At 42.2% G+C, this 16,827-nt stretch overlaps 3 protein-coding genes across 3 annotated transcripts in view; 1 reads left to right on the top strand and 2 right to left on the bottom strand.

Annotated features, from left to right (window-relative positions):
* Positions 1–5,381, bottom strand: part of psmd3 (proteasome 26S subunit, non-ATPase 3) — a 20,742-nt gene extending 15,361 nt beyond the window's left edge. The window contains exons 1-4 of the mRNA XM_015399938.1: positions 5,080–5,381; positions 2,218–2,408; positions 1,988–2,128; positions 541–677 (exon numbers count right to left, since the gene is read on the bottom strand). Coding sequence (XP_015255424.1) covers positions 541–677; positions 1,988–2,128; positions 2,218–2,408; positions 5,080–5,266 — 656 coding nt within the window. The 5' untranslated portion in view covers positions 5,267–5,381. The remainder of the gene's footprint in view (positions 1–540; positions 678–1,987; positions 2,129–2,217; positions 2,409–5,079) is intronic.
* Positions 5,382–9,105: 3,724 nt separating this feature from the next.
* The window catches only part of LOC107101149 (leucine-rich repeat-containing protein 3B-like), a 12,470-nt gene continuing 4,748 nt past the window's right edge, over positions 9,106–16,827 (bottom strand). Inside the window, exons 2-6 of the mRNA XM_015399939.1 lie at positions 10,062–10,291; positions 9,813–9,938; positions 9,569–9,733; positions 9,423–9,501; positions 9,106–9,350 (exon numbers count right to left, since the gene is read on the bottom strand). Of these exons, the coding sequence (XP_015255425.1) occupies positions 9,130–9,350; positions 9,423–9,501; positions 9,569–9,733; positions 9,813–9,938; positions 10,062–10,235 (765 nt within the window). The 5' untranslated portion in view covers positions 10,236–10,291 and the 3' untranslated portion in view covers positions 9,106–9,129. The remainder of the gene's footprint in view (positions 9,351–9,422; positions 9,502–9,568; positions 9,734–9,812; positions 9,939–10,061; positions 10,292–16,827) is intronic.
* The window catches only part of LOC107101144 (serine/threonine-protein kinase WNK4-like), a 26,650-nt gene continuing 22,166 nt past the window's right edge, over positions 12,344–16,827 (top strand). Inside the window, exons 1-6 of the mRNA XM_015399934.1 lie at positions 12,344–12,414; positions 12,885–13,357; positions 15,730–15,890; positions 16,004–16,224; positions 16,299–16,456; positions 16,531–16,619. Coding sequence (XP_015255420.1) covers positions 12,953–13,357; positions 15,730–15,890; positions 16,004–16,224; positions 16,299–16,456; positions 16,531–16,619 — 1,034 coding nt within the window. The 5' untranslated portion in view covers positions 12,344–12,414; positions 12,885–12,952. The remainder of the gene's footprint in view (positions 12,415–12,884; positions 13,358–15,729; positions 15,891–16,003; positions 16,225–16,298; positions 16,457–16,530; positions 16,620–16,827) is intronic.

The following is a 16,827-nucleotide window of genomic DNA, read 5'->3' as shown; positions in this document are numbered from 1 at the left end:
AATAACAGTTCCAGCAAAACATTAACGTGAATTATTTTTGATACTGTTTACAAAAATAAAATCCTATTTATGACTTGGTGAGAATTTTAAGACGGAAGAAAGACTGATTTATGAGATATTAATACCAATTAATTCAATTATATTGAAGAATTCAATGCCTTTAAGGAGTTTAAGGATCTGCAGGAACCCTGTAAGGTTTGAGGTGATGGAAAATAATAAACATTAGGGACCGGATTCTCTGTAATTTCACGTACTGACCATAAGGTGTCGCCATTACGCTTTCAACAGGTACTCCAATACTTCACATACTGTTCATAAAGACGGATTTAAAATACAGAAGTTCAGAATAATTAGTCTGGCGGCGAGTTTAACATCCAGCATGACGCCTCCTTTTGTTTGATCGTGTTTTTGACCGGTCCCTATGAGGGGACGGGCTGGAGGTTAGGTTTAGGACGAAGCTATGAACTGAGTTTAGCGTTCGGCCGTAGAAATGAATGCAATGTCCCCAGAGGGATAGCGTTAGCCAACCTGTGTGTTTACCTGCGGATGGTGTCCAGCTGGTTCAGGAACTCGTACACTCGAGCGTGGTAGTAATAACATTTCGCTACGACCAGGTCCAGAGCTCTGCGGTTCTTGGAGCTCACCTTCTGCATCAGCTCGTCAGAGACCTTCTGGGCCTGAAACCAGAACAACCGGGTCAGACTGGGACACAAACCACGCCTCCAGCTGTAGGAACCACCAGGAGGTTCTGCTCCATCCGGACCGAACATCGACATCCTAATAAACCCAGAAGCTTCTGTCTGAGGAGGTGGAAACAGAACTATGCTTAACCCATTAAGCCCGGCGGGCCTGGTACCAGCTGACACCTGCTCAGGTTTATCTATTTAGAGAAATGGCCAAAACACAGTCACATGGTGTTTCATCCACACCTCTTTAAATGGAGCTTTTACATTTCTAAAACATGTTTAAAAAATTAGTTTTATTTTTTGTTTTATAGCTGATAAACAAATAAAATTAGATTTAAAATTCCACCTGATGTGTTTGTCTCTGCCAGAGTAATGCAACAGCAGGTGTTCATTTTTAGCCCCGCCTATTAATGGCCGCCATCATTGGAAACTAGAGGCTCAGACCTTTCCAAGGAGGGGTCAGAGGTCATTGTGCGACCATTTCAGGTGATGGAACCGGCATGTGTTCCATAAGCTGCTCTGTTATTCTTATTTTCTATTCAGTTTGGTGATTTTATTGGTAAATTTCAATGAATCAGCGACTAAATCTGAGGAGCAAAGACTTTGCCTCATGCTGAAGGTCTCCAATAATGGAAATCAGCATATTTCTCTGAGCAGATTCCCTTTTATTAGCGGGAAAATGCATTTTTGCACATTAGCATTGTGCAAAAATCCCATTTCCTCCCAGCACTCTGCCCACTAAAACCTTTGTGGAACAAACATGCTTCAACTTATTGAGTCCAGATTAGCTTGATTTATAGTCAAGATGCGGATCTATAAAGTCTGAGGTTCATCCAGAGTTTCTAATGAGCTTTCATGGTGTTTTGCAGAGTTTATTTTAGGGAAAAAAATTTGTGAGGCTAAATATTTTTCATTTTTTCTTTGTTTAATCGGCTATAAATTAGACAGGGTGACATTTAAAATAATGGTTCCACCTGAAAAATATTTCTTAATGCCTTTCAAATACAGATACAAACAATTATAATTCCAATTTATAGTTTGGGAGCTGAACTTGCTTTAATCCACATATGGAATGTCAGGTGAAATTTGAGCCTCTGGGTTTAAGGGTTTATAGGAGAGTTTATGAGATGGAGCATCAAACTGAACATGGAGCTGATGGACTATACCATAGATCTCACATGAAGCTAATATTAGCGTCAAAAGTTCACTGTGTTGCTTTAATTAATGATCCATTGGTCAGGTTCTTCCCCATCAAACCAACAGGGGGAGCTGCTGCCTGAAGAACAGTGAGCGAGTCGCACCTCAGTGTATCTCTTGCTGTTGGTCAGGTGGATCACCAGCAGCAGCTGCAGATACGCCTCCACCTCCGGGAGCAGAGGAGCCGACGCCGCTTTCCCCGTCCTCGGCCGGAACTGGATGTCTCCTTCCGCCGTCTCCATGGGCTGAGACACACGGACAGAAAACGTCAATCCGCCGCCGTTTGACCGCTTCAGATAAAACCAAATCGCTGCGAAAAGCTGCTACTGCTCACCTCCTCCAGGAAGCTCAGCAGGAAGTCTCTGGTGGCGGCGTTGCTGGTAAAGAAGCCGGTGAGAGCTTTGTGGAGGACGTTGGTGTTGAGACGGCGGCTGGTGGACGGCAGCGCCCGCAGGGCGCGCAGGACGAAGCGCGGCTCCTTCCCTGAAATGGCCTTCTCAATCTGCTTCACATGCTCCTTGATGTCTGAGGACGAGATGGAGACGCGTTCAGATCCTCCCCCAAGCAGAGCTGATAACATCATCACTGCTGCTGCAGCTCAACTAAAGGAGCTTCAGCAGAACTTATTGGTCCCAGGAAGCTGCTCTGTGATGACATCATGTATTAAACATACATCTGAATAAGGCCCAGAGGAGATCAAAGACAGTGCCGCAGACAGGAGGCCTCTGATTGGTCAGATCTACATCAGCTCTACTCTATACTTACTTCCTGTTTGGTTCCTTACCGGCTTGTTTTGTTTGTCTGACCGCCATTGTGGAAAACGACTGGTGAAGATGGAGCAGCTAGCAGAGCGAGGTGCGTGAGAACGCTGGGACCCTTTTTCCAACTGGATCCCCGCTCTTTTTGGCCCTCATGTCCCTCTATTGTCGCACAAACTTGCCCCCACTTCCTCACCGCCTCGGCCGTATCTAGACCCACAGCTAGTTCCTGATTGGCCCTCTGGTGTTGTAGCGTGGAATAACAGCGCAGACCACGCTTCAATATTGGGCATAAATCAAAAATATCTGCGACACACTGATGCAGGAGGATAACCAGGCCTTAGAGTGGCACCGTGTCAGATAAATATCTATTGGTCATTGGTTAAAAAGGATTAGAGTCCTGTCAAAGTACAGTGACAGAAAGTGTCAAAACGCAAAACCTCATTTACCTCTGAATGGACAAATGAGCATGAATTTATGACAAAAAGTAGTTGAGACTAATTCCATGGCTTCTGCACACTTTTGATGTGATTTGGATGAAAGCAGTCAAAGGAAAACTGCCGTTGAACTTCACGTGAGTTCCGATTAACATAAAAGTACCGTAATTTTTGGACTATAAGCCGCGACTTTTTCCCCATTTTCCAACCTTGCGGCTTATCTATGGACTTTTACAGCTAACAGCCACTAGGGTAATACCTAAATATATGGATTTACTATCCACAATGTTGACGTCACATTTGCTTCAACACACACTCCACTGTCGCTAGTGGAGAGGAAAAACTCCCTTTGAACAGGAAGAAACCTCCAGCAGAACCAGGCTCAGTGTGAGTGGCCATCTGCTGAGGCCCACTGGGGTTCAAGGAGACAGAAGCAGACATAGAAAAAGAAGCATAGATACAAAAGGCAACTGTCAACCAGCTCCACAGGCGGCCCCGTCCAGGAAACACACAGCCAGGCAGACGAGCTCCGAGCCAGCTCCCATGTCAGAGGATGAAGAGAGCACATCCAGTTAGTCACAGTCAGAGAAACAGGACTACACTGGAAAACAGGCCGAGCTCCAACATCTAGAAACAAAGGTGTTGATGGCAGCAGCACAGCTGATATTTATCTCCAGGATGGAGTCACAGCCAAACAGGAACAGACGAGGTGAACCTGTTGATTGCAGATGTGTCTAGTAGTTCCCATTGATTTAGCTTGTAAAGCGGGGAGAATGGCGCTAGGCTTACCGCACCGTGACGTCACTGCTGGAAGATGGCAGGAGGGAGGAGTTACTATATAAATGGCCTCTTCCAGACTTAGTAATCAGTGATTATTATTTTTTGATTAACACTAAATTTCTGAAATCAATGCGAATGTAGTAGTTTTAGGTATAAATAATGATCCAGTGAATATTCCTGCTGACCAGACGTCTCCTTTAAGTCCACACATGTTATGCTTTGTGGCATTTTGCACTTTAAAAGATTAAAGGAATAGTACACCCAAAACATGATTAGCCTTCATTTTCTACTCACCCCCATGCTGAACAACATGTCTAAATGTAAATTCTGGATGCTACCCACTCAGGACACTTGGAATACATTGGACGAGCAGTATGGAGGAATATTGACACGTTTTTTGTGGACTTTTATGGACCTTTCTGCCTCGGGCGCCATAGACCTCCATTATTTGAATGTCAGCAGACAGCAAGAAGCCTCCCAGATCTCCAGATGCATTTGAGATATCAAAAAAGTACTCCAGAATGTTGTTCAGCATGGGGGTGAGTAGAAAATGAAGGCTAATCATGTTTTGGGTGTACTATTCCTTTAATCTCTTTGGTCACTTTTTGGAACACCAACATGCAATGAATAAATACAAATACTGTGAAACAATACTTTTTTTAATTATTTAAAATAAAAATCCTGTTCAGCTATGGTGCTATAAAAACTAGAACTCAGACTGGGTTTACTGGGAGGATTTCAGCTGTTAAATATCTGAGATTCTTCACTATAAATAAAATCTTGATGTTTTCTTAACAGTTCAGAAAACCTTGAATATTAAAGGTTAAATAGGAACAGTTTTATATTTTCTTTTCTTTTATTTAGGACCATAAGATGTTCTGAGGCCCAACCACTGAAACAGTTTGCTGCTTTTCTGCTGTCTCACTGTTTACCAGCTCGCTTCCTAAAGAGACCAGGTTCTGGTTCTGGTTCTGGTTAAAGATCTGGTTCTTGTTCAGTTTCTGGTTCTGATCTGGTCCTCGGTAGATAAACCAAATAAAACCTTTCAACGTTTTGCGCCAATTTCTTCCGTTTTACGGCATCTGACAGAAGTTAGAATCATGCTAACAGGCTAAGGCTAACAGCTTGTTTTCTTCTGGATCAAACGGTCCAGAACCTCCCTGGTTCTGTTCGGGACTCATCCCCCCCCGGTTCTAGCCGAACATTAAAGCCAGGTTTTACCCTCCAGCGTCAGGCTGTCCTGCTCTTTGGGCTGCTTAGCCGCGTTAGCAGCCTCTTCCTCCGGCATCTCCACGTCCTGGGGCTCCGGGGCCGCCGCGGTCTTCGCGTCCTTCGGTTCTTTCGGCTCCTTGCTGGACTTGTCCCGGCCACCCGCCTTCTCTCTCCGCTTGCCCCCCGTCTCCTTCATGTTATGTTTGGGCCGAACTGTGCGGTTCCGAAGGGTTCGATTCCCGGAGCAGCTGAAGCAGATCCTCACAATGACTGGACAGGATTCTCTCTGCAGGCAGGAGCAGCTGATGCCGGAGCAAAGAACAGGGCAGGCGGAAGCAGTCGATCACAGATGGAATAAACCGGAAGTAATATTCAGAACTGAAAAGGTCCAGAGCCTCAAGAGGAATGAGAATTTTTATTAAATTAAGTTAATAAAATGTTTAAAAAAAGTACATTTTAAACAAAATAAAGCTTCAGACTTTATTATTGTTTTAATTTTAGTCTGTTAGATCAGAAACAACATGATTTTTCTTTTTATATTCAACATCTAAATTTTAACATTATTTTTTTCACATTAGAAATCAACAACCTAAAGCCATTTATAAATATAATAGGCGCCTTAAAAGTTCTTTGCAGCAAGACAAAGCTAAAATATAAAAACAACAATGCTGTAAAAGAAAATACGGAAGATGATTAGGGCCACTATTGTTTTTATTTTTTTATTTTTTTTTAAAGCTAACATGTTTCTTAAATATTATTTCCATTAAATATTGGAAAAAAGTCAGATTTATGACTTTAATCTCAGAATTTTGACTTTAATCTCAGAATTCTGACTTTTTTCCCAATATGAAACTGAGATAAAATTAAAAAATCAGTTTACGTTTTTTTATTTCAGTAGCCCTAATCCTCTTCCATTAGAGAAAAAGCTTAATTTCACCAAGATGTAAAACAGGCATCTGAACATCCTTTTAAAAAAGAGTCACAAGCTCTTATGCTTTGCTACAGAAACTTGCCCCAAAAAGTCAAACTTATTCAAGTCCACGCTTTTAGAACCCCCCAGTCTGGTTTTATGGATGCAAATAGCTCTTTTCCCACAGATATTTACTAGTTAAAATAATTACCGCAGCACTAATACTCCCCTGGGGCTGCCCATGGATGGGTTGAAATGTAAAGTTTCAAAAAAAGTCATACAAGTCATTTTTTCACTATGTCATTCATTCCTTTATAAAAGTCTTTCTTTTTATTTAGGAGCTAAATATTTATTAACCTCTTTAAACCGTATAAGTTTGGATTTAAGCAAACTAAATATTTATTTTGCAAACTAAACATTTATCTAAAAAACTAGATATTTAGTTTGCAAACTAAATATTTACATCCAAACTAAACTAAAAAATTTATATAACAAAGTAAGATTTTTATTAACGAATGAATGACATAGTAAAAAAACTGACATGGAAAAAAATAACCCCCTTATTTTTCTCTTAAAACACTCTAATTAACCATAAATATTGCTCCTATTTTTTGACTCTCTAACTTTACAAATGGCATCCTATAAAAATGAGGCAATCGTTTAAACATCCAACCTGTTTCAGACACACAAAGAACTCAACCCACAGTGATTTTAAAGGATTTATTTAGCTTTCTAACGCAAAAACAAGGTTTAACAGGCACAGAATGTGAGAGGAGGGTGTAGTTTCTGAGGTAGGGAGCAGTTACCGTGGAAACATTCAGATACAGCTCACAGATTAATACTGAAAGGGTAATTTGGATGGATTAACTTCCAGAGCTGCTGGTTATGCTCTACTGCCATTAAAATCCTAACATAGCATTGGAAAAGTAAAGTTTTTTTCTAACGATGCCCAAATGGCATCTTTTTGTGGGTGAGATCCTTTAAATACCTTTAGCTGTGAAGTGGATGTGCAGGTTTAGGGTCATTTTGAAACATCATCTCATCGATAGGAAGCTGCATGGTTGAATTAAATCGGTTTAATTTGTTCAGTGAAGCATTTTGTTCATCTTCAAAGGTATTTTCTTATTTCTTTAAAGAGATCCGTAGGGTCATTGTGGCAGTTTGAGTGTTTGTTTAGAGCAGGAGTCTCAAACTGGTTCCAAAAAGGGCCGTATGGCTGCAGGTTTTCTTTCCAACCAAGCAGTAGCGCAGCCGACTCCATTCATCTCGTCAAGTCATCATGTTAAGACGGGACTCACTTCTGGAACCAGTTTTAGACGCCTGGTCTAGAGATTCTCCAGAAATGAAGTACCTGTAGGGATTTCTAATGAACTGTAAAAATCTTTATGGCTGCCTACACCAGGCATCTCCAACCTCGGTCCTCGAGGCCCGCTGTCCTGCAGGTTTTAAAGGTTTCTTTGCTCCAGCACAGCTGATTTTAATTGAAAGCTGATTATCAGGCTTTTGGTCTACTGCAATCATTATAATCAGCTGTGTTAAAGCAGGGAAACCTCTAAAACATGCAGGACAGCGAGCCTCGAGGACCGAGGTTGGGGATGCCTGGCCTACATGATGAACGCGAGCTAAAGATCATCGAGGAAGTTTCTGAAAGGTTCCAGAAGGTTCAAGGTCCGATTAAAGTGAAGAGGTCCCTCCATGAGATGTTAGTTTAGCAGCTTAACAATGTCTTTTAGTTCTTTGGAGCTCAGTGGAGATTTGTGGTGGATGAAGTTGTGCAAATGATCAGGGTTCTATTGGGACCTTAAAGCAGAAACATGTTGGTGGAGATTCTCAGACATCCAGGTCATACTCATTCCAAAAAGTTAAAGTTAAAAGACTATCCACTGGACTTTGTTTTCAAGTTTAAAGACGTTTCACTTCCCATCTAGGAAGCTTTTTCAATTCACTATGTCTGGATTAGTGTTGATTTCCAGGCGTTTATAGAGTAGCTCAACAAAGCCTTGTAATAGCCTAGAAAACATGCAGATTGAAACTGGAAAACCAGAAACCACCCGTTAATAATGGGAGTCTGTCGGGTTCATAAAATGTAGGATTTTGCTTAAGAAGAACTGAAATACACAATTTATGGATACAATTCCTGCAGGAAGGAGAGACGGTTGAACCCCAGACTCAAACGCAAACGAACGTCTCCCACTTGACCTCCTCTGCAGAGCATTTATTAACAGAACATGACGCATGGTTACAAACAGAGTATTGTTCTGACAGAACAATTGATCAGTTCATAAAGACAGGATGCTCCATCAGAATGACAAGGCAGGATGGTCTCCTGACGGGATCATGAGACAGGAGTGGAGCTTCCCCTTGCAAAAATGTTTTATAATCATCACTGAATAAACCTAACAGAGTCGTTGAGGTCGATATAGGCCTGCAATACCTGATAACTGGCCCATTACTCTGAAAAGGCAATCATTAAGGGTCATTGTTGGCCTGGCAGCCCTGGCCAAATATTTTGTCCCCTTTGCATAGCGATGAGGGTTGAGATGGTATTGGGAAGGAATCAACTCTATTGCTGCGTTGTAGGTTTTTGAGAACTGAAACCTGAGTCCACCCCTTCTGTCCAAGGTTGGTTTGCTTCCTTCACACCCCTTTAAAACCACCTATCTTCTTTATCTTCTTTAGATGTTCACATTGTAGATAAAGAAGACCGACGGTTTGAAGCCATTTATGTTAAAAGATAAAAATGTTTAACAAAGGGGGGGTCGACTCAGCGTACAGCTCTTAAAATCCCTCCCAATACCATCCCGCCAGGTCAGCCAGGCCAACAGTGACCCTTAACGACTGCCTTTTCAGAGGAATGGGCCAGTATTGGGTATTGTAATACAATGTGCACATTTTCTAAGTCATTACAAAGCTTTTGTTGGGCTACTCTATAAAGCCTGGATCTCAACTCTAATCCAGACCTTTTGAATTGAAAAAGCTTCCTGGATGGGAAGCGAAACGTCTTCAAACTTTGAAAACAAAGTCCAATGGATTGTTTTTTTTAACTTTAACTTTTTAAAGTTCTGAGGAAAGGATAATTTGAAAACAAATGACCCAAAGGAACTTCCCCTACAGAGGAATTTGCAGTTGAATGGTACCAAAGGAGATCTTTATCGGGGTCTAAAAGGGTCCCGGCTCTCCAGGAACTTCAGGTACTCCAGGTGTCGTCGGGCGAACACCTCGTTGTGTCGAATGTAGTGGATCAGGTAGGCGATGAGCATGCCGAACCAGAGGAACATTGTGATCAGGGTCAGGAAGTCTGTGGTTCTCCTCACAGACTGACACAGATCCCAGTCCTGCATCAGTACGACCAGCGGAAGTCCAACAGCTCCTGAAACGAACGATTAGAACCAGAATCTTTTTTATGAGGTTTAAAACAAGGAATCACGTGGAGCCAACCTACCGAGGTTTGGAAGGTCCGAGGTCTGACAGATGACTTTCTCCAGGGAGGACGTGTCCATGTCCAGCTGAGGTACTGACATCTGAACACACACAGGAAGTCATTCACCTACCAACCTTAGGAAGCTCTTCTCTCAAACCGAGGCTCACCTGCATGCTGCAGTCACAGTGCCACGGGTTCTGGCTCAGGTTGGCTTGGACCTGAAGTCCACCAAGAACCACAGGGTCCAACGTGGTGAGGAGATTGGATGAGAGGTCCAGGTACCGGAGAGACGACACCAGGCCAGAGAAACATCCCGGCTCCAGAAAGGACAGCTGTGATGGGAAACAGGAAGTGAGTAAAAACCATTTCCTCCCGGTTCTCTGCAGTGGTGCCCTACTGGAGGGTGAGGACCTGGTTGTGGGACAGATCCAGTTCATCCAGCAGGAACAGATCAGAGAAGCAGAAGGCAGGCAGAGAGGTGAGCCGGTTCTTGTTCAGAAACAGATGGGTGGTGTGATTAGGCAGGCCGGCCGGTATCTGCAGAGACAAACACATCTGAGAAGGTCTCTGGACCCATTCTCCTGGACCATCAACCAGACTCCTAAAGACTCAACCATCTACATGGGAATCAACTGGTTGAACTGGGACCAGCGGACAGACCTGAGCCAATCGCAGTCCGCTGCAGCGAACAGTCAGCCCACCGTCTGCCGCCTCCGTCTGCTGGCAGGCGTTGATGGAGGACACTCGGTTTCCCCGGCGCCACAGTGCCACCCCTTGGAGGGACGATGGGGGGATTAGAAAAAGGAGGTGCAGCAGCTTCAGACAGCAGAACATGACTTGAAGGAAGGTCACAAAGCGCTGCGCTCCTGTCAAACATTTATCTGCATGCTCTGTTAACGAGGAAAAATCACCTGCAGAGAAGAACAGAACAGGAATCCTAGTGTTAGATGAACAGATTACTGATCCTTGAACAAACCTTAGGACATCACACAGCTTCATGAGAATAAATCTATAGATCAACCTGTAGATCAGGGGTCACCAACATGATGCCCACAGGAACCAAGGGTCCTCAAGGACCACATGGGGGCCCCTCAGCATCGTCTGAAAACAGAACAACTCACCAATGGACTAAGTTTGAAATTGTATCTTATGCTGTTTCAATTACTTAAAAAAAAAAACATTTATAGAGCATTTTATCATATGAATAATTTAAAAGATTTAAGCATTTATAGGGATTTATAAATGACAATATCTAAAAGTAAATTAGAAATGAAAAGAAACAATAGAAATATGTTTATTATCTATGAAGTTTAGGTGAAGGCCGACTCCTCCAGCTCATAGGTCAGTATTGGTAGCCCTTCCTATGACTCAGTACCAATGAATTAGCCCTCAGTCTTTTAAAAGGTTGGTGACCCCTGCTTTCGATCATCAAACTATATTTAACATTGATCACATCTGCATGTTTGCAGTAAAGTCACTGCAAAAAGAGGAAGATAAAACGACCGGACAAAGGGATTAAGATGAAAGATCAGGATAAGGAACAGATTTATGATGAGATGAAGGAGAAGAGCTGCTTAATCCTCCTGCAGGGATTAAAAAAAAAAAAAAAACAGCTTCAGGTTCAGGAAAACAATAATATTTTTTTTTTCTACATAGATTTAAAACAATCTTTTTCTAACCTGTTTCAAGTTTTACCAACTGATTAATTCTAAGCATGAGGACATTTTTTGTTGCTATTATCATTTTGTATCTTTTGCATTGAAAACTCAGCCAGAAAACAGACCATAAATTAGAAAAAAAAAAGCCTTAAGCTGATTGGACTCCATTTAAAAAGCATGAAGTTAAAACACACATCTATAAAGATATAACATGTAAAAAAATTAGAAGCAAACAAAAGAGGTTTTTAATACTCACAGCAGTTAAATCGGAGGACAGAGCTCTGTGCATGAAACAGATGGAAACAGCTGTTACACACGACCGTATAAATAAATAAATAAATAAAAATAATCAAATAAATACAGAAAAAATAAATACATAATTAAATATCTAGTTTGATAAATTTTTATTCAACACGAATAATTATCCACCTAAGAGAATTACAAATATAATATTTTTGAAAAAGTTATAGAAAATAAAATAAAAACGGAGATTGCAGAGTTTATGATAAATGTCACCATCTAGTGGACAAAATTTGGTATTACAGCACGGAGGAAATTTAACACAAAAAAAATTAACATACAACAAAAAATATATTGGTAATATTTTATTATTTAATCGCTATAAATAATATATAGTAACAGCTTTTTTTAAACCTCTGCATAAGTTATTAAAGTTATGGCAGAATTTAAAGGTTTTAAAGTAAAGATTATCTCCTGATAAAAATGTGTTTTGATCTTTGAATAGTTTGTAAAGAAGCAGCTGATGGTTGTTCTACATTATAAATCAAAAGGGGATTAAAAAAAAATTAAGGAAAGTCATTTTCTATCATTGTCCGATCTATAATGTTTAACAAATATCAGGTTTAACGTTTCTAAAAATCCCAGAAGGCAGGATTAGGATCCTAAGCTGTTCCCTCAACTGGAGGTCCAGGTAGAGATAAAGCAGGACTAACCTTTCTGTTTATATTAGTTTATTTATTTATAGGAAAAAATACAACAGTCTTTAAATAAAAGGGAAATAGCATAAACCATTTACCTCATAACTGTAAGTAAAAATAAAAAAATAATGTTTTAATAAAAACAATTATTTAAAAAACAAAATCAAGTGATCTAATTATCTTTTTCTATAAATTATTGGTCACCGCTCCAAGATGGTTTCTATCAGACAGGTGACAGGTGTCCGGTGGGCGGGGCTTCCTGTCCCTCGTGCAGCCTGCTGTGAACTGATAGCGCGAGCAGAGTGTCAGGCTGTGACGTCACAGAAGAAGCAGAGGAGCCAGACCCAAACTAAAGCAGAACTTTAAAGTTCCCCCAGCTGCTTGGATTTACTGGTTTCCAGTCTGAGGCTCATCAGAGTGAGTAGAAAACAAAATCACTTTATTATTTACATGAAATATATCATAACTAAAAGTTTATTCAGTTATTTAAAGCAACCAGAGTCAAGATTTGGTAATAATCAGAAGATGAAGCTGTTAGAGGAACAGATGATTAACCTGCTTACTGTCAGGCTACAAGGCTGTATAAACAAAGTTACTAATTAAAGTGTTTTAGATCAATTATGTTTAATATTTTACTCTGTGATAACAATAAATAATAAATGGATTATTTGTTTGACGTGTTCTTATGTTTCTACTTTTCTAAGATTTGTAATCATAAGCAGTTTAATAATAAATATAAATGGCAATGAAACAGGCTAATAAACTTTAAAAAATGTGTGGGAAACCCCTTAAACTCCACAAAATATTCTGGCAATATATAATTTTAATATTTACTTCCAACATCAACATTACAGATTTTAATGGAGAAAAATTCCTTTGGTTTTCAGGTTATTGAAGCTCCGCCCACTCCGGTGACCTCACAGGGACACCTTCAGCTAGACCTCAGTGTACCATAATGACCTCCACACCTGACAGTGACACCAAGAAGAGGCCAGAAGAAGAGGAAGATGAAGATGAGGAGGAAGAGGAGGAAGGATGGAGTCTTCCTCCCACCTCCATGAAAACTTCAGAGGACGACAGAACCAGCCAATCAGATGCCGGCGAGAAACCTGCAGCAGGTCAGAGCATCGGCTGGGACTCCGCGGAGGAGGCGGGAATCACCCTGTCTGACTCTACTAGGGAGGAGTTGCTATGGCAACAACGGAAGGAGGAGGACGAAGAGGAGACGAAGGCGGTGGGCTCATCGCCTGATGGACGATTCCTGAAGTTCAACATCGAGATCGGGCGAGGTTCCTTTAAGACGGTTTACAAAGGCCTGGACACGGAGAAGACGGTGGAGGTGGCATGGTGCGAGCTGCAGGTAACATCGACACGTGGGAATCATCATGACGGCAACATGCAGATTCTTAGCTCAGATTTCCATGTGTCCAACCTGAAGATGGTTTAAGATGAAGGTCCGTTTAGGTCTGCAGTTCTTGGTCATTTTCTGGTGTTTTTTTAGTGTCATTCCACTGTTACAAGAACAGAGCAACAAAATTCCCTCTCTGCATTTAACTCATCCCCTTGGGGAGCAGTAGGCTGCCATTGTACGGCGTCCAGGGAGCAGTGTGGGGTTAAGGGTCTTGCACAGGGACTCAGAGTGGCAGTCTGTGGGAGTGGGGCTTGAACTCTGAACCTCAGGATTCCAATCCCTAACCCCTATGCTGCCACTCCCCAAAGCAGGCATTATTAGCGTTAAGGGTCTTGCCTAAGGACCAGCACTGGCAGCTCATTCCCCCCTAGCTGGGATACAAACCCAGGCCTCCTGTTTGCAAGCGGGGGGACTTACCTTAGCTAGCAACCCAATACCTCCAGCAAGAAGAGCTTTCACTAAAGTTCTGTAGAAGCTTGACAACCAGGGTCAGACCTTAAACCCACCAGGGTTTAGGGTCTGAAACATTTGCATTGCTGCACTTCTTTCCACATGTTGCTACATACTGCTTGTCAGCTGGCTGAAATAAAGCTTTACACCTCTTACTTTTAAAAAGACAGTTTCAGCTGTTTAGGTGTCTGTAGTTCAGGTTGCATCTGCCTCTGACTGCGGCTGAATCGTCTTGGCTCCAGACCCTCATGGTGTCCCCAGCAGGTGCTGGGCCCAGTTGGGGATAGCTTTGCGTTTCTCCTTCAGGCTTGGTCCCACCAGGGTTAAACCAAACATCAGTTACTTACTGGCCTCATTTTTGTGGTCATCATAAAGGTTTTTGAACAGCTATAAATCTACAATCAGCATTTAAGCCTCAAACATCAAAGCCGTTGGGATAATCTGAGCAATCCCCTTCACCACAGTAAGGTGGCTTTTCAAGGAAGATGAGGAAACTCCTACAAGTCCAAGTCCGTGGTTCTTGACCGCTATTAGTCAGCTTTCCCTCTTTAGATCAGAGAGGAGATCCTGCCCCTAATTTTGGGGTCCTGTTCACAAGTGAAGGAACAATGGAGCAGGTGATCAACATGGTGCAGCTGAAAGAACACAATCCAAGATACATAATAATCATTGAACTTTATCGATCTCACATTAGAGAAATTTACCTCTGCATTAACTCATCCCCTTGAGGAGCAGTGGGCTGCCATCTTTGGGTTCCTGGGGAGCAGTGTGGGGTTAAGAGTCTTACTAAGGGAGCTTAGTCAACAGGGTGGCCGGGCACTCAGTGGTCTGGGAGAGGCTCGGAGTAGAAGACGCTTCTCCTTCACACTCAGAGGAGTCAGCTGAGGTGACTCAGACACCTGTTACAGAATCCCCCAGGATGCCTGTTTCAGGTCTGCCCATCTACGTTCTCCCTTTGAGCTACTGTGTATACAGTGGGAATGTGAAGCCTGTCATTCTGACCCCTGGGTACCAAACCATGAGGACATCAGGCAGGTCCATGCACAGAGCTTAGCTCCTGTAAAACACACTGAGGTGTTTCCCTTCACCTTAAACTGCTGACTGTGGCTTAACACCATGTCTGCAACAGGAGGGTTTTCTGTCCTTCACCTACTTGTGTCACGGTAACATCAGCCGGCTGCAGATAGATGCACATATGGGTGATGAAGTGTGAGTCAGCAGTTTGTTGAAGCATACACAGTATCTGAGTGAAAACACGCTGCTGCATGCTGGTGATAACACGCATAGACCTCACTTACACAGGGTTATACAGACCTACTGAGGACCTTACATTGCCTTCTGCTGATCTGAACCAAACTTTAAAACCTTTAAACCTTTAAAACCTAAAACTGAACCTCTACTCCAAATAAGGCAAAACCAGGAAAATAGTTTCAATTCGTTTGGAAAGCAGCAGAGTTACAAATTAAAAAGAGCAAATAACAGACTTTAGGTCCAGATGAGTTAAAGATTTTATTCTGGTGATTTCATGTATTAGCTAATTTTATTAGCCTTTTAAACAAATACTATAAACTGTTTGAAATTTTCCTTAGTTAAAGAAAGAACTAAATTAAAGTGAAATAATTTATCTAATTTTATTTGTATTTTTATCTTAAGGCAATATTCTTATTGGTGGCTGTTCTGTAATTCAGTGGCATAAAGGGTCATAAATAAACAAACATAAAAACCAAGTCTTGCAGCAGAGTGAGATGTTTTCATGTCAGCGGTTCATTAGCAGCAGATCAGTGAGGGTGAAAGCTTCAGAGTCCTTCATGGTGGAGCTTTTCCCCCACAAGGTTAACGGCTGAATGTTTTTATGTGTTCTTCTTCAACAGACTCACCGTCTGACCAGATCCGAGCGTCAGCGCTTCAGTGAGGAGGTAGAAATGCTAAAAGTTCTGCAGCATCCCAACATCGTCAGGTTCTTTGACTCTTGGAAGTCCACCAAATGCATCATCCTGGTGACGGAGCTCATGACATCTGGAACTCTGAAAACGTGAGGCCAGCCTAGATATTCTCTGATTTGATTTGCTTTTCTCAGTTTGCATGACTCCTTAATGAATTTCACTAACTTAAACCGTTTCGTCTCGTTTCTTTCTAACCATCCAGGTACGTTCGAAGGTTCCGGCCGATGAAGCTGAAGCTGCTGCAGAGATGGAGCTTACAGATCCTAAAAGGTCTTCACTTCCTGCACTCACGCTCTCCACCAATTCTGCACCGAGACCTTAAGTGTGACAACATCTTCATCAATGGACCCACCGCCTCGGTTAAGATCGGAGACCTTGGGCTGGCGACACTCAAGAAGGCCTCGTTTGCCAAGAGTGTCATTGGTGAGTCGTAGCTGTCCCATAAGAGGTGGTTTTGTTCCTTTTGCGTGTCTCACACTGTTTCACGATGCATTCAGGAACTCCTGAGTTCATGGCCCCAGAGATGTACGAGGAGAAGTACGATGAAGCAGTGGACATTTACGCCTTTGGAATGTGCATGCTGGAGATGGCCACGTCAGAATATCCGTATTCTGAATGTAAGAATGCGGCTCAGATCTACCGCAAAGTCACCAATGTAAGGCGCCGCCAACCTCGCACCACCTTACGTCCTGCTCGGTTCCCGTATTTGACCATTTGCTTTTCCTTCAGGGAATCAAACCGGATAATTTTTTCAAAGTACAAGTCCCAGAGCTGAAAGAGATGATCGAGGGCTGCATTCGAACCGACAGCAGCGAGAGGTCAGTGGAGGAAACACAGTGGCTGGTTAGTTTACGGTGCTGAATTCAGCAGAAAACACTGAATCTGTGCTTCGTTCATGATTCTCATCTACAGCAGAGAAACACTGGATCCTCATTTACAGCAAAGGAACATTGTATTTCTGTATTTTCATTTATAGATTTACCGTATTTTCCCGACCATAAGGCGCACCGTACTAAAAGGCGCAGT

The sequence above is a fragment of the Cyprinodon variegatus genome, unplaced genomic scaffold (genome assembly GCF_000732505.1).
Source record: "Cyprinodon variegatus isolate N-32 unplaced genomic scaffold, C_variegatus-1.0 Scaffold1058, whole genome shotgun sequence".
Classification (NCBI taxonomy): domain Eukaryota; kingdom Metazoa; phylum Chordata; class Actinopteri; order Cyprinodontiformes; family Cyprinodontidae; genus Cyprinodon; species Cyprinodon variegatus.
The sequence above is the reverse complement of the archived record's forward strand: the minus strand, read 5'-3'. Positions and strand labels throughout refer to the sequence as shown.